General features: G+C 37.0%; 1 protein-coding gene across 3 annotated transcripts in view; it reads right to left on the reverse strand.

The window, feature by feature from the left end:
* bmp2k (BMP2 inducible kinase) overlaps window positions 1-25,652 on the reverse strand; it is a 43,881-nt gene that overhangs the window by 6,500 nt on the left and 11,729 nt on the right. For 2 of the 3 annotated variants that reach the window (XM_016453605.1, XM_016453604.1), the window contains exons 2-15: window positions 12,746-12,864; window positions 12,549-12,654; window positions 11,484-11,626; window positions 10,128-10,249; window positions 9,083-9,164; window positions 8,058-8,190; window positions 7,230-7,333; window positions 7,055-7,134; window positions 6,810-6,958; window positions 6,506-6,708; window positions 4,713-4,835; window positions 3,087-3,229; window positions 1,921-2,078; window positions 1,639-1,758 (exon numbers count right to left, since the gene is read on the reverse strand). In XM_016453605.1, coding sequence (XP_016309091.1) covers window positions 1,639-1,758; window positions 1,921-2,078; window positions 3,087-3,229; window positions 4,713-4,835; window positions 6,506-6,708; window positions 6,810-6,958; window positions 7,055-7,134; window positions 7,230-7,333; window positions 8,058-8,190; window positions 9,083-9,164; window positions 10,128-10,249; window positions 11,484-11,626; window positions 12,549-12,654; window positions 12,746-12,864 — 1,785 coding nt within the window. The remainder of the gene's footprint in view (window positions 1-1,638; window positions 1,759-1,920; window positions 2,079-3,086; window positions 3,230-4,712; window positions 4,836-6,505; window positions 6,709-6,809; window positions 6,959-7,054; window positions 7,135-7,229; window positions 7,334-8,057; window positions 8,191-9,082; window positions 9,165-10,127; window positions 10,250-11,483; window positions 11,627-12,548; window positions 12,655-12,745; window positions 12,865-25,652) is intronic. The other variant, XM_016453607.1, reaches the window with a different exon arrangement.

Below are 25,652 nucleotides of genomic sequence, written 5' to 3' on the forward strand. Positions count from 1 at the left end.
CTGTAGTGTGACAACCAGTATAACATGTAAAAAGTCTCATACATTCTTAGACATAGCGTTTTCTATGGAAAACATCATCTGTGACCAGAAAAGAGTTCTAGCATAGGCTACATAATAATAAAACAAATTATGCAAAAGAAAGGGGAAAAAAGGGCTGCCAACTCTTAGTTGCTTCTGTAGATGCAACAGTTTCTGATTATTCGGCTAACCTCACTCCAAGTTAACCTGCCAATGTTCCCTAAATTGGCAACTTAAAGTATCTTCACAGTAAATTACAGAAAGGAAAAACAAGTCTCAATGAGGAATTTAAAGCCAACTCTAACACTGGAGGAGAGAGACTTGTGTTCAACTCCATGAAAAAATTGGCATGTTTACAAGCAAACAAAGTGAATATGAGGATCGCTGCAAATTTTCTATGGTTTGAGGTCCATAGAAATTGTACCTGAGAACTTCTGGCACTCACTGTTTCTATCAACAACTTGCTATCAAGCACAAAATGTATCTCTGAAGCAAAGAAAAAATTTTTTTAAAAATCCATTAAGTGGAAAATTTAGGTTGCTCAAGAATATGAAAATCTATTCTATCATGCCAACCTGATGACTATGACAAAAAAAAAAATGTATGCTAAAATAATAGAAAAAAGAAAGAAATTTCCCTTAAACTTGTGCATTTTCTTTTCTAACTAATGGAAAAAACACTTTTTCTGCTCTGCATAATCTAAACATGTTGAAATAAAAATGTTAGTCCTGAGCAAAAAAAAAAATCTAAATGACAAAAAGTCCAGAGTACAGTTCACTTAAACATATTGCAGTGTAACTGCACCACCATATAGGAGTTACCTCAAACTATTTGATTAAAACTAAACGTATTAAAATGTTGTTTAAAAATGCAGATGTGAAAAGAGCATAGCACAAATTTACTACTATAATACTGCAAGTGCAAAGACAAACAAAAGTTCAAGCTTGAAAAACAACAAATAATAACAGTAGGGAAAAAGAACAAGGCACCAGCAACAAACATGGAGGTGCTATATAGCTGTGGTTTTGTGAAGTATAAATCCCAAGAATTAAAAAAAAACAAAAAACGTAAGTCTATATTTCTTATTATCGCTTATAGTTCCAAATGATACATATACTTTTTTAAAATCTGCAAATCCTCTCTATTTCTATGCTTGCATTTTACTATTTACTATTTCCTGCCTGTTGTGGAGGGGCTATCTATCTATCTATCATATATATATATATATATATATATAATATCTAAACCTGTGCATGTACCAGATATATAGAGTTTTATTAAATTTTTCTCTCATCTACACCTTATGAGCAGTGAGAAATAAAAACAAAAAAGGTTTTCTAAGACATACAGGGTTTAAATAATGACAAGATTGTAACTGTCTAAATGTATGCATTTAAAGTGGTTTAAGGAATAAATGGAAACACTGATTTTGTTTGTCTCCCGACTCCAGATGTGACAGTGATATGTGGTGTAGAGCGGCCGCATCCAGCGAGCAGAGAGACAGAAAGGGGTCGGGAAGAGCAGGAATAGGGGAGCACAAATATGAGGAGAGAGGAGGAGGAGGACGGTAAACAGGGAACTTTGGTGAGGATCCTTTGAGAGCCGGCTGCTAGAACTTGCCTGCGTTGGCCAGGAAGGGCACAGAGCCAAATGGATCCTCAGGGAGAGAGGGCTGCAGTAACGGCTGCTGTCTGTCTATGCTGCTGGCCTCCATGCTGACAGATCGCCCTACTGGCTTTTCTGTGGGCAAGAAGTGTGGCGGACACGTAGAAAATGTTAGTGTAAGAATAAAGCAGAATGTGTATGCCCTCTGCTGGAGAGGGTGTAGAATAGAATATTACAAGAGGATGGACGTCTGGATGCAATTCTAAAATGGACTTAAAGGAACACAGAGACACTTGCTTGCTCTTAGAAGGTCGAACTCTCGATCGAGAAGTTCCTCTTCTGTGAGTTTGGAGAAATTGTCTTCTCCAAATGGGTTCCAAGCAGACATATCAGGAGGGCTATTGACAGTCTGGGGAGGAGGGCTCATGACATCCACAGTGGACACTGGGTTTCTACTACAACAGAAAAAGAAAAAATGTCAGACATTTAAAGAGATATACGTTAATATATCAGATAACAGATCTTTTATACACAGCACTTTTCACTTTTGTTGACTTGCACTGTATAACAAAGGTTCTTTGTGTGTGTAACTGCTATTCAAACTGCTCTGTATCATCCTTATTTTTCAACACTTAAGCTTGTTTACTGTGAATGTGCAAGACTTCATTAGCCACTTTAGGGAAATAACAAGAAGAATATTAAAGTGCCGTAAACGGTAAATCAGTGTGTTTATAATTAAGATGATACATTAAAATAATATGGTAAAAAATACCAGTTTGCAGTTTCCAAGCAGCATAACAGCTAAAAATAACTGGAAGCGAATGACACCGGAAGCCAGACACATTAAATTTACAAATGGCCACAGCCTTTCTAACGTGAAAAATAAGATGGATATACACTACCGTTCAAAAGAGGGTCAGTAAGATTATAGAAATCAATGCTTTTATTTAGTTAGAATACAGTAAATTGATCAAAAGTGACAGTAACAGACATTTATAAACGTTACAAAAGATTTATATTTTAAATAAATGCTGTTCATTTTCAGAATCGTGAAAAAAAATGCATCATAGTTTCCACAAAAATATTAAACAACCATTTTCAACATTGATAATCCAAATCAGCATATTAAAATGAGTTGTGAAGGATCATGTGACACTGAAGGCTGGAGTAATGGCTGCTGGAAATTCAGCTTTGCCATCACAGGAATAAATTACATTTTAAAAATATATTAAAATACTAAAGAGTTATTTTTATTAAGTGTAATAATATTTCAGAATACTACAGTTTTTTTTGTTTTTGATCAAATAAATGTATCCTGGGTAAGCATAACTAATTAAAAAAAACATGAAAAAAACCTTACCAACCCCAAATATTTGAATGGTAGCGTACAGTAAGTAATATTCACTCAGTGTGACAGACTGACTATGGAGAAGTACATTGTTAATAATGTCCAAAGTGCTTGCCTGATGTTAGCGAAGGGGGTCTCTACTGGAGAAGGTCCTGCAGGGTTATAGGAGCCCAGTGGGGTCTGGAACTCCAGAGGAGAAATATAGGGCACCTGTTGGACTGGAGCACATTGCTGCTGCTGAACAAAGGCCTGCTGCATCTGTAAGGACACAAGTAAATAAACTCAATTTAGTAAACTGCTGCAGGTTTAAACCATGGCTACTGGGGTGTGCTAATGCTTATCAATCTTCAGATCTTCAGTTTGACAACATAATGGTGCTACTTTCATGTCTCTTGTACAGTATCACACAGCAGCGTCCATTGTGTTGCTGAATGTTTGATGTTATATGATGCAATGGGTTTACAAAAAACTGCAAGGAACACAAAACGATAGTTCACTTCCATTTCCATTATTATTTATTTATTTGCAAGCAGATGTGTAATAAGCAAGATATAAAATGCAGTACTACATATTGTAAAACCCTTCAGGGTAACAAAAGACCTGGTCATCCTGGGTATTTTGTGATCATGAATAAATATAAGACTTCCCCTTCCTTAAAAGGGGTGGTTCATTGCGATTTCACTTTTTTAATGTTAGTTAGTGTGTAATGTTGTTGTTTGAGCATAAACAATATCTGTAAAGTTACGAAGCTGAAAGTTCAATGCAGACGGAGATATCGTCTTTTAAAATTCTGGCAGTTTAATGCCTACAAAAATGGCTGGTAGGGACTACAAGTTACTTCCCAGGTTCGTGACTTAACAAACCCAGATAAACCCGCCCCCGGGAAAAGGCAGCAAAGGGGGCGAGGCCATGCTGCGCTGCTTTAGAGAAGAGGAAGAAAAAACTAGAGGTGCACGTAAAAATCTATTAATATATGAATCGCGATTCTAATGCACAATCAAGCCTAGAAAAAAAACAGTGAACCACCCCTTTAACTTTAGCTTACAAAGAGAAAAGTGTGCTTTTTCTATACAAAATGGCATTGATGACACAGGGAGATAGAAAGAGACACACAGACAGAAAGAGCGCCACAGAGGCCTTCGAATTTCCCTACAGTGTAATTGCCTCATATGTTACGATTTAACACAGAGAATCGGTCGATTTCACCACCCCATTCAATCCTCTGATGGTTTTGCATGGAGCAGATTGCATCTGAAATTAAACAGATGGTAACCATTCGGTGGAAAATGAGCTAAAAATTGCTCCGCCTTAACATTATGTATTTAGCGAAAGTCAGTTAACAACATTTCCCGTTTTAGCGTAAATACAATTCAAAGGAATTATTGACGGTTATGATTGGGCGACATTCACTTGGATAGAGAAAGAGTTTGGCACAGAAGACTGCTTCAGTTAGTGGGGCCAAATGAGTATTTAAGGCAAAGACGGTCTAACTTCAGACTTCCAGGAAAAAATTATTAATTAAATACAATATACAACATAACCTACTGACAAACACATGGTGGCTAAATTTACATTTAAAGCAGCACCATCCTCCTGAACGCATTTTACAATCCTTCACAACATTCATTTATAAATTTCTTCTTTTTTAGAACTGCATCCATTTAAAATCTGGCAATTCTCCTATTTAAAAAGTAACCAAATGGTCCTGCCACTAAGGCTCCAGGTATATGAGGTGTCTCACCAGGGCAGTGTAGTGAGCCTGCTGTTGCTGCTGGGATTGATATATGGGCTGCTGCATCATCATCTGCTGCTGAAGCATTTGCTGCTGCTGCATCTGAAGGCTCTGATGCATAGCCTGATGATACTGTGAAAAAGAGAGTAAGAGAGAGAGAGAGAGATGTCAGTGGACAATCGTGATGAGCGTGAGAGTTTAATTTATGCTTCTCAATATGTTTAGTAACAGTACTGTCATAACGTTTATTGTTTACCATTGCATAACAAAGTGCATTTAAAATTCAGGGCAGCGGGCTTGAACTCTAGACAACAACATTAAACATGTTGTTTACACAGAGTGATAACACTGCAGTTCATGACAGAACCAGAAATTTCTTTGCTAGTAGGATGAGCACAATGCAGTTTACTGTTGTTGTTTTTTTTTTTTGATGGAGCAGCAAATGAGTAAACGTTTTCATCAGAGCATTTTGCAGTGAAAAAGTATGTACTGTTTAATTTAATAATAGAAGGGGATATTCACCACTGGCATGATGGACTGTTAATAAAACTTGGCTGTCTGTGCCAATCCTTTAATATTGCTGGTGGTAATTTGAGTTTCTTTAGCAAATTCTACATTTTCTAAATGCATGTTATTGATCTTAAAGGGTTAGTTCACCCAAAAATTAAAATTCTGTCATTACTCACCCTCGTGTTGTTCCAAACCCATAAGATCGTGGTAGTTACCTTGCTGTCTATGGGAGGGTCAGAGAGCCCTCAGACTTCATCAAAAATATCTTAAATTTTGTTCCGAAGATGAACGAAGGTCTTACGGGTTTGGAACAACACAAGGGTGAGTAATTAATGACAGAATTTTCATTTTTGGGTGAACTAACCCTTTAATGTGAACAATTCATCCATGCTACTTTTTTCATTTTTGTTAACTCCTAATTCTTAATTAAAATGTCATAACTTGACCTTCCTGTGAAATGACAGACTTGTTTGTTTTGACATATGCCAGGCTTCTTCAAAAATGTAATCATCTTAAACTCTGTTGCTTTCTTACAGTCAACTGCAAGCTCACATTCACATCTGCCAGATCTGATCAGCAACCAATGGATAGCAAACAAATCCCCACTCCACATTTTTTTTCTTCTTAGATAATCTGTTTTGCTCAATTGGACATCATGGAAGAAGAGATCTGTATGATTAACCAGAGAACCAGTAGCTGTGCATTAATAGTCAAATTAAAAGCACACAACACCACCTGTGTGTGTAGAGACAATACAGACAATACTGGCAAATGAATTATTGTAGGATTTACAAATTACATCATAGGTCACAGATATTTCTAAATGTAATACTTAAATTGACATTCTCAAGTCATTCCTTCAAAATGAAACATTAAAAATATAAAACACTGATTACAATATAATATATTTAATATGAAAATATAATAATATTTAATCACCCGTTATTTGTACCTAAAAATGCTGAATGTAAACAGTTCCACCATTCTCAAGGTTGTTTATTGTTTAAACAATGTAGTCATGTGCTCATAAGCAGATGACAATGATCAATCCAAAGAAGAACCAACTGACTGTCACAACAGATCATGCTCTAACACACACACACACACACACACACACACAAACTATTAATGCCACTGGGATTTTCCACAATTACTTAACTGAGCCATATGAAAAGTCACTATACACATTGTGCCTAAATACGGTAATTTTTAAAGACCTGCAAGAAATTAGTTTAAACTTAAGGCCCAAAAGCTGTTTCACATTGGTGTCAACCCCCTGAGCCACTAATTACCTGTTGCATGTACTGTAGCTGCTGTGCAGTGACTTGCTGTTGATGGTGTATATTGTGCTGCTGCTGTTGCTGCTGTTGTTGTTGTTGTTGATGATGATGTAGCTGTTGCAGTCGAAGGTCTCCAGGCTGCAGCTGCTGTAACACTCTGTTCTGCTGACTGCTGTTCGGCATCTGCGCAGCCGACTGCTGCCCATTTCCAGAAGCTGAGACAAGCACACATATACAGTCAAAGCTAATGTCTCCAAAGGGCAAAAAAAGAACACAGACCATATTTAAGAAAAAATATATATATAATAATGCTCACCTTTCTGGTCGTTGCTAACCGTACCTGAGGATACAGTCATTTTCACAGGAGTTACAGAGCTGGGCAAAGGCAAAACATTACTATTTGCAGCTTTGGGTCTTTGCCTGGGTGCGATTGATGTTTCTGTTGGTCCTACTGAATCTGTTATTCTAATGAAAAAAAGAAACAAGGTGAAAACAGGCTACTTAAATGGTTAGTTGGATTCAAACAATCTGAAAGTCGCATACAAAACTCTAAAATGCTACCTGGCTTTTGTCAGGCTCTTTTTAGCAGCAATATCACTAGCAGTAAGAGGCTCTGGCAATGAGGTGGGAAGGGGAGAGTTCTGTGTGGCAAAAAAAAAAGCACTCATTAATTATGTATAATTCTGAATCATACAAAGCTTTAAATTCAACAATTAACTTGTGTGAGGTTACTTACAAAAAGATTTGGCACTGGACACTCCTTTCCAGGTAACCGAAAGGCAAAGTAAGAAACTTGATAGATGTCAGGTCTCTTTTCTTGATCAGGCTCCAACATGTATCCTGAGACAAAAAAAAAAAAAAGTTAAGCTTAAACTTTAGATAAAGTTAAGGGTGCTTATATTCAATCTAAGTATGTTTTTAGGAGAAGCTCACCCCCCCCCTAAAAAAAAAGAACATTCAGTCATTCATATCTAATAGAAAACATTATAATGCTTTTTTTGATGCATGAAAAATTATGACAACTGTCAGTTTTGGGCAAATTGTCCCTTTAAGTTGAAATATAACAACACAATATTAATAGACACAATCACATGCCAAGGGTACAGGTAAAAACAAAATGAACTCTTTATTAATGGGACAGTTCACACAAAAATGTAATTTCTGTCATTTACTGACAGTCATGAATGGTTTACATTCTTCTGCAGATTACGAAAGGGAATGTTGGTAACCAACAGTTTTGGTCAATAGTGACTTCCATTATATGAACAAAAACAAACAGACACTCTTAAAATAACTTCTTTTATGTAACAAGAAATTCATAGTCATATGGGTTTGGAATGACATGAAGGTCAGAAAATGATGACAGAATTGTCATTTTTGGGTGAACTATCTCTTTAAGAGGCGCTGGGATACAATTGTCCAGTACCTCTATACAACCAAAGGGTGGAGCTATTGTCTAACTTAATATCAAAACTCCACCACAGCCCTTGTGTACAACACTCAAATTACACAATCTTCCACAAAATAATTTGAAATCTCTTGGGAATATCTGAAAGCTGCTTACTGATTAAACAGTGCAACTTCGAGGAGAATTTTGAACTGTCCGGAACAGCAAAGGTTCCGTCACATATGGCAACTTGACTCTCCCCAAATGGAAGTGTGAAGAAACACAGCTTGTACAACAAGCATCCAAGTGCCTGGGAAAGAGAAAACAAGAAACTGTAATTCCACACAAGAACATTCAATACATCAGGTTTCATTGCTCTAATAAGAAAACACTGCACCGTGACAACACTTATAACGGCTGACAGCTGCTCTACATTGTGTGAGATGAATTCTGAGAATTCTTTCTATTTTCAGATGCAGCAAATGGGCAGGAAGTATTGTCATACAGTTTCCTCTTCCTACCCGAGCAAGACACGATGACCATGAAGTGCAACCATTTGCACCGGTGAAATTTAGCACAATGAGACGTTTCCATTGAAGGACTATCATGGAACTGGGGGTAGACAGTTTCTTTTCTGTTCTGTCCAGCATTTGTTTGGAAGGAAGAGCTGTGAAATGTGGCTAAGCTACCTTTCACTGCATGATAAAGAGGAAGTATGCCTTCATGAGGCCCTCATTTCTGTTTTTACAACACTGCCAGAAATCAGGAAGCTCTTTTCTTTACTGCTTTCCATCAGGCCCACATGCACATAACAGCTCCTCAGCTCTAGTAAACATGTCTTGGTACAGTACTTAAACTAAATCTACTTATTTCTACACCACCGCAACCCTGATACATGCCTCGATTTTTCATGATACAAAGCAAAACATCAACAAAAGGATCAACTTTGAAACAAAGCCAGGATTTCAAGGATGGCTGTAAAGCACACCCCTGAGAGACCTCATTTATGGAGGAAACCGGTTTGGCATCTGTGTCTGCTGTGTCAGTCTGACCAAACCAGCTCTCCAGCTTGTGCAATGTGCTGGAGAATGACATGAGAGAGAGTGAAAGATAGAAATAAAAGAGAATGAGTGGGTGGAGAAGGAGGAGAGAGAGACTGGGGAGAATGTGTGTGCGTGTGTATGTTTGTGTTCAGTGCCTACCCAGATATCAGCCTTTGTGGTGATGGCTTTCCCTTGGTACAAGTTAATCATCTCTGGGGCACGGTATGACAGAGTCGTGTACCTAAGCAGAGAAGAATGAAAATAATGGAAGGTTTTAAAGCCTTAACTTTCTGCTGCAAGAACTAGTAACAAGAAATTACGTCATCTAGATAAGCTTAAAACATTTTGTAAATTCCTCAAGATTACATGGACAAAACTAAAATGTGATGCACCAATGAGTTTCGCAACAGAGCAAATCCACTGCTACTCTCAGGCAACACTCATATTCTGTTATTTTGTCCACTACAATATGCATAAGTGTGACACTCTCTAAAACTACAATACATAGCAATCTCTCTCTTTTCCCAAGAATTTAATACTGTTTAGCAAGAACACAGTCAATTGATCAAAAGTGAAAATAAAGACATTTACAATTTTACAAAAGATTTTTTGTTTCAAATAAATGCTGCTCTGCTGTTCTATTTAGTAAAGAATCCTGAAAAAATGTATCATGTTTTCACATAAATATTAAGCATTACTTACTATTTCATCATTGATAATAAGAAATGTTTCTTGAGCACCAAATCAGCATATTAGGAATTATTTCTTAAGAATAATGTGACACTGAAGACTGGAGTAATGGCTGCTGAAAATTAAACTTTGCCATCACAGGAATAAATAACATTTAAATGTATATTAAATGCATCAAGTAGTCCAGAGAGCAATGTACACTGAACAAAATTATAAACGCAACACTTTTGTTTTTGCCCCCATTTTTCATGACCTGAACTCAAAGATCTAAGACTTTTTCTATGTTGAGCAGAAGAGAATTCTTACAAAAATTTTAAAAAATAAAACATTAAAAATCTTACTGTTCAAAAACTTTTGACTGGTAGTGTAAAGCAGTAATAGTGCTTGATGTTTTCCCAAACTATACAATCAGTGCAAGTAAAACATACAACACACTCACAACACACACACAAAAAGTAATATTTGTAAATTCCTGTTGTGTTTCAGCTCCACACTGTTCAGTAGAAATTCTTACTTCTTTATCTCATCCTCCACTGCAGTTATTCCATCTTTATGTGGAAGAAGAACTTTGTGTGTGGCACTTCCAAAGTCACACAAGACGTAGTTTCCCTGGTCATTTAGGAGGATGTTTTCTACCTGTCATCACACACACACACACACACACCTGTTTGTGATCTTTGTTAATACGTCCAACCACTAAAATGCAAACAGTCAAGTGACAGAGGCAAGAGAGGAAGAAGGCAATTTAATTAAGTACTTTATATATACATATTATACACTTTATATTACATTATACACAGTTATTTTTAAAAGTCATAAATTTGATACTTACACCAACCAAATATCTAAATTAAAAACAGTCAGCATTGTTGATATTTTTATAATTAACAATGTGTAAATACATCAACTGCTTTTAGAAACTTCAAGCTAAATGTCACAAATGTAACCCATAGGATTAAATGGGTTGATGCTTTAAATACTTAAAAAGAGGAAGTAAACTGGTTCCAGCTAGTCAATTTGTCAATCTTGATTAAGTGTTTAGACTACATAAATGCTTCTTGGAGAGAAGGGGACAATAATGAGATCCTGCACATTATTTTTGTATGACAACATGGTTATACTGCAAAATAATATTTTAACAAAAATATCAACCAAAATTTTCCACACAAATAGTATGTCTTTAGAAGACTTGAATTGACTATTACAGTACATTAACATTTTTTTGGCTCTTGACAACCAGGGGTCCTCATCTCCTTATGTTATATGAAAAACAACAGCCCTGCATGAGGAAATCCCTCTATGACAAATGAGTAAACATAAATTTCTTCCACTTCAGTGTTCAATAATTTCCCAATTATTTTAGACTGTGATTGGTTTTGACTGGTGGGAAAAAGTGTTAATTTGAATGGCACCAATGGCCTGTTCCCACACTTTTCTGCCAAAAGGGCGGCCTTGATTCTTTCAAGCACTGCTGTTTTTCACAGACACAGCATAGCATGCATGTCTTTGCCTGTGTTTTGCTAATGCTTGCCATTAATAATGTTTGTGAGCAAAGTAATTGGTTTGGGAGAGCATGTCTAGTATTACTGTGTTAAACTGGAACGGTCAGCACATGGTTCCCTAAACTGTCAAGGAGTGCCCTCAATTTACCTTTACAGCTAGGCAAATACAGTCAGAGAAAAGAGTGATTTCCAAAATTTATGAAAATCACAGACAAAAAACACCAGACATGTCTGTACTTGTGCCTACAGCTTCACACCTTTAGTGAACAAGTTAAATGGTTGGGAATGAACTGTAGGCAAATCATTTATATTATCATTGCTTACAAATATCCTGTAGTTGTCTTACTAAAGCATTTTCTGTACTGTACCTTAAGGTCCCTGTGAATGATTGGAGTTTTACACTGGTGGAGTCTGGCAACAGCTTCACAGGCATCACAGAATATGTTGAGCACCTCCGCTTCTGTGAATCCTACATGCAGCCGTTGGTTCATCTGCTTCACCACCTGACCAGCTAGATGGCAAAAACACATTCATTCAGTCAACAAACAAAGCGGGACCAGATTAGGGATATCATGAGATTGGAGGGGAAAGGAAAACCAGGGGCTTGAGATAATCCATTAAATCCAGATTTGTTCAATGTTATTTCAGTATTATTTAAATACTAGTATAGTATTTATTAATATTTTGAATGAGGTAAAAAATCTTGTGAATGAGCAAAAATAACAAATAAAAATAACAAAAAATGTATGTTATTTCATTTCTATTCTATCTACTTGTTTTCTTTTTTTTATTAAAAAAAACAAAAAACTTTACCCTCTAACCCAAAACAAAAACGAAAACCTTGCTACATGTACAGCATTTGACTAACCAGGACTTTTCACAGGACTTACATATTGTTGCTCTTTTGTTGGCTTGATTGCTTCTATTGTCCTCGTTTATAATTTGTTTTGGATAAAAGCATCTGCTAAACGATTAAATGTAAATGTAATAGTTTTAGTTTTTTTTAACAATAGCAACAGTTGGATCGATTGGCTGCAATTCAGTTGGCTGCAGAAACCAGATAAATTCAAGGCCTCAATGCAGTGTACTAGTTAAACTGCAAACCAAGTACTGGCTCTTAATCAGAAATACTGGACATTCAGGATGGTAAGTTCTGTTAACAATTCTTTAAAACATCTGCCTTTAAAAAAGCACGTGAAAATCAGAGTAAACAAGTATAAATATTTATTTATTTGTTCATATTTACAGCTGCACTGTTCAAGTTGTTCCCTTTGTCAAAGTATTTCACTTTAAGATTATAAAGTCAAACAACAAATGTTTTTACAGTCAGAGGAACGTACTGTGATGCAAGTATGAGCTTGTATTTCAGGAATTTTAAATCACACAGAGATAATGTTTAGAGTAGAACATAGTTTGGTATAAAGCTCTATTACCCTTGCAATACTCCATCAGAATCAGAACCTCCCATACACTGTCTCCAACTGCATTGGTGGTTGAGTCCAGATACCGCACAATGTTCTTGTGGCCCGACAACTCTTTCTAGGGGGACATATAAAAAAAAAAGATTTTGTAAATGTGATGTATTGATGTACTCATTCCATAAAAAAAACGCATCCTCACCATGACTCACCATGATTGTGATCTCCCGCTTGAATATGTTCAGATCGTGGACATTGTTCACATACATCCTTTTCAGGGCACATCTTACTCCACTGTGTGTGCGGGCCAGAAACACCATGGAGAAACCTCCTGGATACACAAACACACAAATACAGAAAGTTAGTTCAGATGTTTATTAGGTCAGTGATCTCCATACTTTTGACCATTGATAAACATTAAGCAATTGAAACTGAGAACTCTATACATCCACTTTGCAAGAGACCGTTGTACACACAAATAAATACACACATTTGAGTTTCCCAACAAAGTATTTCAAAGAGGAAGTTCAGGGGAGTTCTTCTGACATTAAACAGTAAACAATATAAATGACACTTCCTGCCGATATTTTGATAATTATTTATTATAACGCTTGCAACATTGCTTCATTACTTACATTTTTATACATTTATATAATTTTATTTATTTATAAAACAAAATATGAACGTTTCATGTTTGGGTTTACTGAAATGTCTTTAAAGGTTGAGGATTTGGAGAAATGGTGATGAAAAGCAAAATGGTTGATATCACTCACAGCAGAAGCATTGCCATTTAAACAGAGAGAGTTGTGGGTAGCACTGTGCACCATGAATGAGAGTCGGAAATGAACAATTTAAAACCCATTACGACTGCCCACGTCTCATTTTGGAAGAACATGTAAAGACACCTTTTGTAATGGAGTTCTTTCATTCTGCTTTATTTTTTTTTCTCTCTCATCTAAAACTGGAAGTTTAATGGACAGAAGAGGATGAACTTTGTATCAACCCGAGATGAGTTCAGGGATCATCTGTGTGAACTTCCGTGACTCTCGTTCATGCTTAACGCAGGTATGAGAGAGAGAGAGAGAGAGAGAGAGAGCGAGCTCAAAATGTCCTTGCAGCATGGGTCCTCTGATATTGCTCAGTTGCTCAATACATGAAATGCATTTTCAGAAGGAAAATATGATAGAAAAGAGGCCGTCTTAAGCCAAGTTAGGTATTGGCTCACTGTTGGCAGTCGCCTGTGTACAAAGTTGGCCTTAGGAGAAAGACAACCTTATAAGGTTGGTTCACCTGAAAATGAAATTCTGACATATTTACTCAATATTATTCCAGACTCGTATGTCTGGCTTTCTTCTGTGAATCACAAAAAAATGAGTGGGGTTTTTTTTTTCGTAATAATTCCATAATTCTAACTCCTCTGAAGCCGTACACTATCTTTGAGAAAAAACAGTTAAGTTCAAGTAAAGGTTACAGAGATACTAAAAAGGCAATAAAGGAAAGACGCAGTAAACTGTGAAAAACAATGAGGGTTAATAAACTGATTCCAGATGGGCCAACAACAGCAGTCTCAGAGTGAATTTAAAATGTAAAAAAATGCTCCTCATTAAAATAATGGCAATAAGTAAAAAAAAAAAAAAAAACATTTTAATATCTAGCCACCTGGCTTAAGTCTCTGTGCTTCAGCAAAACTCAATGAATGTGAGTATTGACTGCCTACACAGTGGCGAGGAGCTCTGAACCAACATGCAGCGAAGAAGGCCGCCATGCCTCCGCAACACTTCTACCATCAGTTCCAGGGTGAATGAATCCTGGCAACGTATGACTGGCAAGCCTTTTCTCATTAACAGCATGCTGAGTCACGGAGCGGTCCACAGAACGAGAGAGCCTGACACAAAGGAGGACCCACAATGCTGCACTTGTTGCCTAACAAACTCATGCTTGTTTAGCTGCCCTGAATTGAAGATGTATTCGTATGGAGACCCACTAATCGGGACCTTGAAGAGGTGGAGAAAAATTAAATTTAGGAGCACGTTCAAAATTTTAGGAGCACCTTCTAATCAATAATCCAAAATTTTATAAAAAAAATAGCCTTCCCATAACGAGGTGATATTTGACTCCTCTAACTTTATTAAAAGTATGTCATCTTTTGTCAAATTCTTTAAAAATATATATTTTTTTTACTTTTTAAAAATTATAAATTAAGAACAAGTAGAATAAGAAATATAAGTTACCAATCAAATGAAATCAGTATTAAAGGGGTTCTATTATGCTCTTTTACAAAGTCTTGATTTTGTTTTGGGGATGTACTAGAACATGCTCTCATGCTTGGTGGTTCGAAAAACTCATTATTTTTCACATAATTTACATTATTAAAATACCTTTCTCCCCAGCCTGGCACAAACGGCTAGATTAGTTCCGGCTTTGATGAAGGTTCGCCTTCCGAAAAACTAAAATGTGTTGTGATTGGTTAGCTGTCCCAGTGCGTTGTGATTGGTGAACAGCTTAGATGGTGTTTCAGTACTGCCACGCCCCTTGCTCCGTCTTTCAAGAACAGAGTTAAAAAATAAATTGAAACCACTGTTTCCTGACATCATCCGCTTTCGGAAGCCCAAACAAAGACGTTTGGGCACAGGGGTGAAAACAAACGGCGTTTCAGGCGGTCGCACACCAGACGAGAAGCGCAGAGTCGCGCCACGTCTTTAAAATTCGAATACATTATTTTCTATGAGTGTAGGCACACCGGCGGCGCCGTTCGGCGTCTGTCCGCGGCACTCACTAGATTACTTTAAAAAACCCCGTTCATTCATAAACGAAACACCGCTGTGTTTGAATGGAGAGGCGCTGTGTCTTTGTTTTAAACTATTTTCGACTACGAAATAGAACAAAATCAGACAATAGTGTTATAGTCAGACAATGCAAGTCACTTAATATTAACTTCTTGTTTATTGAATAGTAGTACTATTACAATGTGAAACTACGGAGTAGTTTCAGTCGCAAATGCGACTGAAATGGTCGCACTGTAGAGCCCGCATATGTTTTTTTGGCCTCATCATTTTTAATCAAGACGTTAACTCAATATTTCGAAATGGCAGACGTCTCTCGTGATGTATGCCAGATTTCTCAAATTGTTTAGTCCACTCGACTACGAGCTTACATTAATATCTGCCTCCATCCAATCAACAACAATGGATAAAACCAAGTCCCCACCCTACATTTTTATCTTGTTCGATAATCTGTTTCACAAGGATATACACTACCATTCAAAAGTTTGGAATCAGTACAAAAATTTTAAGAAGTCTTTTATGCTCATCTGCATTGATTTGATCAAAAATACAGTAAAAACAGTATTGTGTGCTCACTTGTACTTCTACTACAAAGCTTTGAGCAAAATCTCTCAATTTTCCATTTAAAAAAGATATGAGATCATTTCAGGCTACATAAATTTGAAGGAAGAGCTCAAACTAGTGACTGCCTATTAACAATGAGCTGCCTATATAGTGTGACACCCCAAAACATTACCACTAACCATATTCAAGCACAAAGAATGAACAAAGCGCACAGCATAGGGATCTCAGACACAGCTCAGAAAGTGTGTCAGGGTTCACCCTGTCATTGAGCAAGGGAAGTAGATGCAGGCTGCTGATGACTAATACAGATAAAGAACAGTTCAGTCTCACTAACATGCTTCACTTCACTAAACCCAAGTGGCTCCAGATGTGCAGATATGCACACAAACATTGTCTTCACCCAGAAATGACAATTCTGTGATCATTTGCTCACCTCATTTCATTAAAAACCTGTATGACTGACTTTTACTTTGAAACACAAAAGATGTTTTGAAAAATGTTTTTGGTGTATACAATGCAGGTCAGTGGGGTCTGGACAGTATGGTTTTGGACTTCATTGATTTTCATTGCATTATCCGAAATTATATCTTCTTTAGTGTTCTGCAGAAGAAAGTCGTTCAGGTTTGGAATGACATGAGGGTGAGTAAATGATCGCAGAATTGTCCTTTTTGGGTTAACAGACCGACACAGCAATCTTATGTGTAAGCAGGACAATAAAATACACTGACACTAACAGAAAGTGTCTTGAATAACATGACAAGACATGTTGTGTAAGCAGGCTGTTTTTAATAATAAACAGGAAATGTAGTCATGCCATAAAACCATACTCGTAACACTGATGACTGTCCTAAATTACACTGGATTATTATTGATATAGGTCAGGTGCTATTCTGACATAACTGTTAGTTATTTCTTCCTGTGATCTAGAACAGTAGCAAGAGGCCGATTACACATTTCATTCATCTGAGGGATATCAGAAAAAAATACACACAAAACAGCCGTCACCTGTCCAAATGCAGCCTCCGTTTCCTCACACGAAGGCTCATGGGGAGGCAGGTGGCAGTGTGAGTGGTGTTGATGCCTGCTGATTAGGGCTGTGCGATTAATCGAAATCGAATCGAAATCGCGATTTGAGACGTTGCGATTTCCTAATCGCAAAGCCTGCGATGTGGACGCGATATTACTCTGTTCCAGAGCATATGCATGACTGCCAGCCTTGAGTTGCAATCTTACTTGCCCTGGGCAAGAGTGAGCGCACCTCCGTTCTCCCCAATCAGCACTGCTCTAGCCAACTGCGTAAACACCCACCATTAAAAAAAAAGAAAAGAAAAAAACTGGAACGTGGGACGGGAGGAGAGACAGAGTGGGATTATGGCGTCTACTGGGTCAGATTGATAGTTAGGCAGCAAATTTAAAATCGCAATCGCAATATCTGTCAAAAAAAAAAAAAAGCAATTTGATATTTTCCCCCAAATCGCACAGCCCTACTGCTGATGGTGCACATATGGAGCAGGCCAGTGGTTTAAATCAGGCCACTGGTTTAGCTTGCTCTCTTTTAGTGGGACATAGGGATGTAACGATGCACCCCGAGCCGGTTGAAAATCCATAAAAATGTGACGATTCAACAAGTCAGCTGAGATGTTAAATGAATAGCGATACAATTGGGGTCAGGGTTTATATGGATGTATATCTGAGGGGAACTGACTGTCTTCAGAAAAGTTTAGACAGTATTTTCTTTTAATCTCGCCTCTGCATGATGCATATTAAAGCAGTGTTTGAAATAACATTGCTGCTTTGTTTACAGTGGTAACCAAGGAAAAGCTGCATGGCTGTTGTTCCATAAGCGCCACCTGAATCTGCGTTCTCATTCAGCCCATTCACTGTATTTTTTTGTGCAGATGTTTTATGTAGTATGGTTTCACAAAGCTAAAGTCAGACCATTCTGTTTTTGCTTCGAAAATCGAAATTATACAATCTAATTCAGAGTAAAAAATGGCTGATGCTGCATGTATACAGCATCTTTGTAGTAGTGAAGCTCATCTGCGAGAGTCTGGGCTTGATTTGTTAAGTCTTTGTGCAAACGTTCTTAAGTTTTTTCCTCAAAAAAATTCAAATTCTGAAAATCCAAGTCGGTTTGGAGCATCATAAGGGTGAGGAAATAATGAGAGAATTTTTATTTTGGCTGAGATATCCCTTTAAGTAACAATGTCTGGTGGAAATACCAGGTGAAATCACTTGGGGCATTTGTATTATTCAGCTCCTTTAACTCAAATTCCAACACATATTTAAGCATTTCTAAACAAAGGTAAACCAGACTTTGAGAAATATGCTCTGGAGAAGCTCAGGCACTTTAATTATATGGTTGAAAAAAAGCAAACAGGATGAAACTTAACAGAATGGAAATTAAGAAACGAACAGGATGTAAAACAGGATGAAACCCAACAGGATGCAAATAAAAAGCTAAACTTCCCATGGCTCAGTGATGTGTGTATGTGTGTGTGTGTGTGTCAACTTTAAGACTATCTTTTAAAGTGTTGATTATATTGTAATTTGTAATAGTAATTTTATAGAACATCATGAAACATTTTAAAGCAAGACAAACTATATAACAAAGAAATTGCCTAATTCACAGAATTAATGGCATGGACTGGAGTTTAAAAAAATCACTTGCATTTACTATTTATTACTTTTCTACATGCCATCCCATCAGAAGAATTTAGAGGATACAAAAATCCGGAGGAACAATAAGTACCCTAGCAAATGAATTGTCCACAGGGATGTTCCTGCAGATCTAGCCCAAGTTTAGACCTTCTCCTTTCCAGTAATAGAGCCAGAAATGGAATCCCCCCCACCAGCAGCCTAATGTGCTGATGATCACAAATGTTGATTCTGCTGTGCATAAGAGGGCAAACAGAGGACATTTGCCTGCTTGTTCTGGGTCATTCCATACTACAGCTCTGACAATACTGATGACTCCACATTAGAACTGGGCGATATAGCTTAAAACATCAATATTTCCAGTTGTTTGACAATTTTATATACATCTGATCTGATATTTATACACTTCTCTAGAATGGCATAAAAGGGTGATTTTTTGATGAGCCATCAACAATCAAACAACCACTGAAACAAAGTAGATTATAACTGCTCAGTAAAATTGAATAGTATGTATTTATAACATTAATTTATGCCACTGGAATACAGCAGTTCTCCTGTTGTCTTTTTTTCTCTTTTCACATCTGCTTGACATCTCCCAAGTCTGGAAGTCATATCTTATTTTAACAGAGGAATCTTCCATAAACACCAATGACCCACATGTAGCTCACAAATATCTGTTAAAGAACACATCAGTTTCCCTTGAGTCCTCCAAGTTACAACACAATGATGCTCACAAATTTATCTCTGGTACAGGCTGACCTTCTAAAAATAGAGACATGTCTACTTTTGGTAAGAAGCTTAGAGATTCTGCACTTTGCAACAACCTCTCCTTGATGGCAACATGAAGTTGACTTCTCATTCTTTTTTGGAACTTTACAGATGGTCTTCATTTTCTTTCTCACAGACTTGATGATTACAACAAAATGTTCACTTAGAAGTGCTGCATATTTTTTAGCAAAAATGTGCCCCCTAGAGAAATGTCATTCAGCTAAATGTATCTATTACCAGTAAACCAATATTTCTCTGAGCAATTTTATGAGACTATTAATTCAGCTGACCTTCTACTACTAAATATATTTTTGCTTTCAGTGTAGAGAAAACTAAATCAGAAAAGCAAATTACAAAAGAATACTTCTTCACTGTCAGTGAAAGCAAGAACATACAATAAGTAATATAGACCTCCTTTGACAAATTGCATTCATTAACATGAACATATACAAATCTGGTTGAAAGTATAATAGGGTGTTTTTTTTGTTTTTGTTTGGAAAATTATGTTCCTTGGCAAATATTTGCTGATGAACGGGGTAAAAAACAAACAAAAAAAACGTTGGATTTTACAAGTCATTAAATAGTTCACTCAAATATGTAGACCTGATCTTATCCTTGGCCTCTAACCTGAGCTCTGTGCTAGCACAACTATTTCCTTTTAACATTAGCAGGTAGGAAATTAATAATTCTCTTTGTTATCCATAAGTAAAATACCAGCCCCTATTTTAAATAAAAAATCTTTTAAATCTTTTAATTAAATCATTCAAAAAAATATTGTATAAAGAGAAGCATTTTGGGGAAATCATGCAAGGCCACATATCCTTAGGCCAAGAATTAAAGGGTTAGTTCACCCAAAAATGAAAATTAGGCTATGTTTTACTCACCCTCGACGCATCCTAGGTGTATATGACTTTCTTCTTTCAGACGAATCCAGTCGGAGTTATATTAAAAATTGTCCTGGCTATTCCAAGCTCTATCATTGCAGTCAGCGGGTGTTGCAGTTGAACAGTCCACAAGTCGTCAAATAAAGCGCATGCATCCATAATAAAACGTACTTCACACGGCTCCGGGGGGTGAATAAAGGCCTCCTGTAACGAATCCATGTGTTTTTGTAAGAAAAATATCCATATTTCAAACGTAATAAACACTTTTCTCTCACTTCCAGTATCTGTCATACGCGGAAGCCATTCCGGCAGATGACGCAGCACATATGCACAGCGTGCGTGCTTCTGAGATATGCTAGTCTCGCGAGTTTGTTTATAGGAACAAAGGAAGCAAAGTTTCCTTACTTTAGCAAAGGAAAACCAGTCTCCTCTTGGTTTATATCGAAATCCTCCGACATTTTTCTTTGAAAATCTTCGGTTTGTACTTCTAATTCATGACCATCATTTTGTTTTGTTCTCTCTCCGCATTCGTCACTAATCACGCAACACCGACATCATACGTCATCCGCCGGAACTGCTTCAGTGTATGGCAGATAGCGGAAGTGAGAGAAAAGTGTTTATTACGTTTGAAATATGGATATTTTTCTTACAAAACCACATGGATTTGCTACAGGAGGCCTTTATTCACCCCCTGGAGCCCGGTATCGATATTTATCGACGGTACACCTTCTTCGATAACGATATAAAGAATGTTCGATATAGTGCACGATATAGGCACATGCGAGTGACGCAGACAGCACACACAAACACGAACATGAGGGCTGTGCCTGCCTGTGATGAGGAGATTGTGAGTAAAGAAGCTATGCAAAGTTAAAACAGTTTAAACTTTTAGAAAACACGTCGCAAATTTGTGGAGGTTTATTCCTTTTCACTGCGTCTCATGTGTTTTTAATGGCAATCTGTATGATGGGCGATTCGGCTCTTTGTATTAAGCAATGCATATACGTGATGCTGTTTTGTTCATAATTGTTTATGCAATTTACGAAATTATATTTGATTTATATGAGTTAATTTAGACGTAATGCACGTTTTTTATAGACTATTACTTCCTTGCGTTGAACATTTAAAATGTGCTGCATTATTTTGCTCATTGCGCCCTCGGGAGACAAGCCAAAAGTTTAACCTATTTAATCTGCATATAAAACATTAGAAATTAGATATTTGTTTAATTTTTATTTTGTTTTTGACTGTTAAAACAAAAAAATATTTGTTGTTTGTCTCAATAAATTTAGTTAATTTAAAAATACAGTGGTTAAATGTAAACATTTTTTTCTATTGCTCTTTGTTTTAAAAAAGGTTATAAAAAATGTCAATAATTATCAATACCGAACGATATGAAACATTATATTGTTGATACATTTTTTAGCTATATCGCCCAGCCCTAAGTAAAACACAAGCTAATTTTCATTTTTGGGTGAACTAACCCTATAAGGGGCTTTTAAAATGTATCTGCACTCTAAAACTGCACATACTCCACAGCAAAATGGTCCAGAATGCAGCCTCAAGTCACAAGTCAAGTAAAAATAAATAAATAAATAAAAATGTCACAGTATCTTAAAAACGCAGTACTTTTGAATAACGATGGTGAAAAGACAGCAAGATGTTTTGCAACGGTTATTTGGAACAGACTGTTCCATCTAGTTTACACTGAAAAAACACTTAAAAACAGAGGCAACATGTTCTTTGGCTAAAGAAAGCCTGACCTAATCAACAATTGGTCTCGTTTACACTGCAGGTCTTGACGCCTAATTCTGATTTGTTGCCTATACCTGATTTTTTTAACCGTCCGTTTACACATTCTGTCAATTGAAACCCATATGCGGTTCATGTGTTTACACTTGCCATATCTCCTCCATGTTTCCTGTGTTGCTTTCATTTACCGCCTCTCAGGGTTGCCAGGTTTCCGCAACAAGACCCACCCAATTTCTAATTAAAACTAGCCCAAAATAGCCCAATCGTGTTTCAAGGGGGGTCCCCCGGTAAAAAACGCATTCCAGGGGGTAAAATACACATTTTTGGCAGGGTTCCCCAATACAATTCGCATTCCAGGGGATCAACTCGCAGACATGAAAAACAACCCACGGCAACAGTGTTAAAGTAGCCCCATGGACTTGGCAACACTGCGCCTCCACACGTGCTTCCTCCTGAGAATAATATGACATCATTAAACCGCGGAGAAGTACCAAATTGTCGCAGTTTTAATGACGTACAGAACACAATGCCTCAGAAAATCCAATCTGCCTTTACATAACAGTCGCATTGGCACATATCTGATTTATATCTGATTTATTTCCACATATGAAAGAGGCCTGAAACCGATTTCAAAATATCCAAATGCTTGCATTTTTTTCCTGCTTACATGGTCATAGAACACATCTGATCTGTGTCACATAGGAGCAAAAAAAAATCGGAATTGGGTCACATTTAACTAACAGTGTAAACGAGGCCAAAGTGGTCAACAGATCAGTACTTGAAAACTTCATAATTACGACACTGATCAACTACTTCTCAGCTATATGCAACAATCATATTTTGTCATTATTAAAATAAAATGGACTGGATGCTTATTTTCAAACAAATTAGAGACTCATGAAAAACAGTTCAGGTAAGTCCACAGGGACATGTGTTTCTCTCAATATCGCCTTACTGTTTAGATACAAGGGAGTCTCTCATGCACTCTGTTGCTCTTTCTTCCTTTAGGAATGTGTGATCATTTGCTCCCGCATTCCAGAGAAGAGCTTCAAAATCATGACATCAACAAGTACACAATGCAAAACAAGCATGCAACCTCTATTTTTAAAACCACTTGTCCATCTTGTGGAAATTTTGCCATAGAACATACCTGAAAGACAGAATAACGGTTTAGCGTTTAATAAAAATTTGAGGTGCATGCGATTAACAGTTTATTTACTTTCTGGTAGGACACTTGTCTTCTACAACTCCCCATCCTCTCACCAGTTTGCAGTCTCACTCTGCCGTCTAAACAGTCTGTATTGTTCAGGATGACAAGTGGATCTGGTCAGATGCCAGACAAAACACAAAACAGTTGCCAAAGACCATTCACCACATGCAACCAGCAACATACTGATTTAGACAAAGGGATTAGAGCTAAATCACAGTTAGATAATCTTAGAATACTAGTGTTTTGACAGAGAATTGCTTAAGGAACTCTTTTGAGCCAACACACAGATGCCAACCCCACTCTGACTCACAAAGCTTGAGTGACCTATTTTCTCAAAGCAGTGTAAAAACTGCATGTGTGTGTGGTACAGCTGAAATGTTAAAGGCAGAAAATGAGTCCTCACAGAACAGTGTGGAAAACCTGACAAGCATGTCTTTGTCATCTCTCAAAAATGCCACTGGCAGAACGTCAGCTTGCGCCTAGGCAGCCAGGACCCAAAGAAGCTTCATACATTGATCATTTCTATTGGATTTGCAGAATTTAGCAAAAGGTGATTTGATAGGGAAAGGGGTCACTGTGTGCCTTGCCTGCATATAGAGTTCCCCTTTTTTTCAAAACTTCATCTTGGCAGGTTCCTTTGAATGAATGTTTTCATTCACTGGCACACTGCCACTAGAGGACTGTGCTAATTGTTATGTCATCTGAAGATGACACAGATACAACAAAGGGGAGGTAACACCATAATATAACATTCATCTACTGAAAGAGACATAGGGCTAATTTATTCAGGGCAATGAGGGCATTTTCCAGGTGTAAATCACTTGTCACCAAAAATACTTTTACAATAGACTAGGCATATCTGGTTACGATGTAGACAGCCAAAAACTGGAACACCAACTCTGTGGTATGAAATAAAAAAATCTATTTCCTAAATATATATTATGATTTTATTATGATTGCATGCATTTCATTTTTTTATTCTTTTTTTCTTTTCTTTTTTTTAATCAAACTCTGGTTACGTATGCTGGATTGTTCCAATAATTGAGTCTGCCTTAACCTTGCCTTTTTTCTTTTTTAATAATCGACAATAAGGTCACATTCACATCTGCCTCCATCCAATCAACAACCGATGGATAGAGTGGATGGAAACGTGTAGCCCTACATTTTTTTTTTTCATTTTCAATAATCTGATTCACTCAGATGTATGTCACAATACGGAATAAATTATCTGTCGCTACTTCAGTTTCATGTCAACTTTAACGTATTCAAGCAAATCAAATACACAACGAGAACACTGTCATAACAGGGTGGATGTTGAGTAAAATGCATAAATATAATCCTACATGTCAAAAAATACAAGTTCTTGGGGCTGACTGTTTACGGAATCAGTCAAATTATCTTCGCACAGCCACTCAAGCTCTAAGACTAATTGACATTTAAAGGCATTAATTTTTATTGAATTTTATCTTAATTTTTAGCTGTGATGTCTTCTATATAAGATACATTCAAGTTTCAAAGAATAATGAATTATTCTTTTCTACCCCTCTGAAATGCCAGGATTTAAATATGGGAGAATAATGACATCAAGATTTCCCCTCAGCACGCCCCTTAACATGCATTATTGTCATAAGTAATTAAGCAGGTGTAAAAAAAAAATGCTAAATTAAATGACATGTTATAGAATATTTTTTAAAATGCATTTCATGACTGTTTTTTTTTTTTACAGGACTGTATTGACAATGAAAGATGCCAACCCATGTGACAAAACACACATGCACACAATGCTGAGAAACTAAAAGGACCGTTTCCAACAACTAAACACAACAGAGGCCTGTTTCAACATATGTCAAGAGACCAAAGCTAAAATGTCTGGGTTGACAGATGACTGAACTCTCCTTCACCAACGCCCTCAACTGTCAGTAGGACATACAGGCCCTATAGCAGAGAAGTAAGCGAGATAAGGAAATCAGAGTGGCTCTTAACAGTCATTCACCCAGCACATACTCAGTGAGTGGGGTAACACATCCACACACACACACACGACTCCTTCAAGGTCAGTCCAGTAATGCTCCAATCGAAAGTGAGGTAGAATGTCCTTACATTAAGAACCGCTCTGAACCGGTTTGGTGTCAAATAACTCTAACAGATATTGTTTTAGAAGAGATCAAAGACCAAAGCGGATTCTGCCAGTCACATAGTTAAAGGGATAGTTCACCCAAAAATGAAAATTTGATGTATATCTGCTTACCCCCAGGGCATCCAAGATGTAGGTGACTTTGTTTCTTCAGTAGAACACTTCATTGTCAAACTCCAAAATCAGATTATTTTTAATGCTTATTATAAAAAAAATAATAAATATATATTTATTAAAATATTTTAGTTTTTGTATATTTTTTCATTCGATCAGATAAGATTATAAGCTGTCATATGGTCAAGTTACAACGTGCCCCTCAGCTGTTACAATGTGTCCCACCTACGGGGCATCTTGTCACATTTCCCT

This window comes from Sinocyclocheilus anshuiensis, unplaced genomic scaffold, assembly GCF_001515605.1.
Source record: "Sinocyclocheilus anshuiensis isolate Anshui unplaced genomic scaffold, SAMN03320099.WGS_v1.1 scaffold1531, whole genome shotgun sequence".
Lineage (NCBI taxonomy): Eukaryota > Metazoa > Chordata > Actinopteri > Cypriniformes > Cyprinidae > Sinocyclocheilus > Sinocyclocheilus anshuiensis.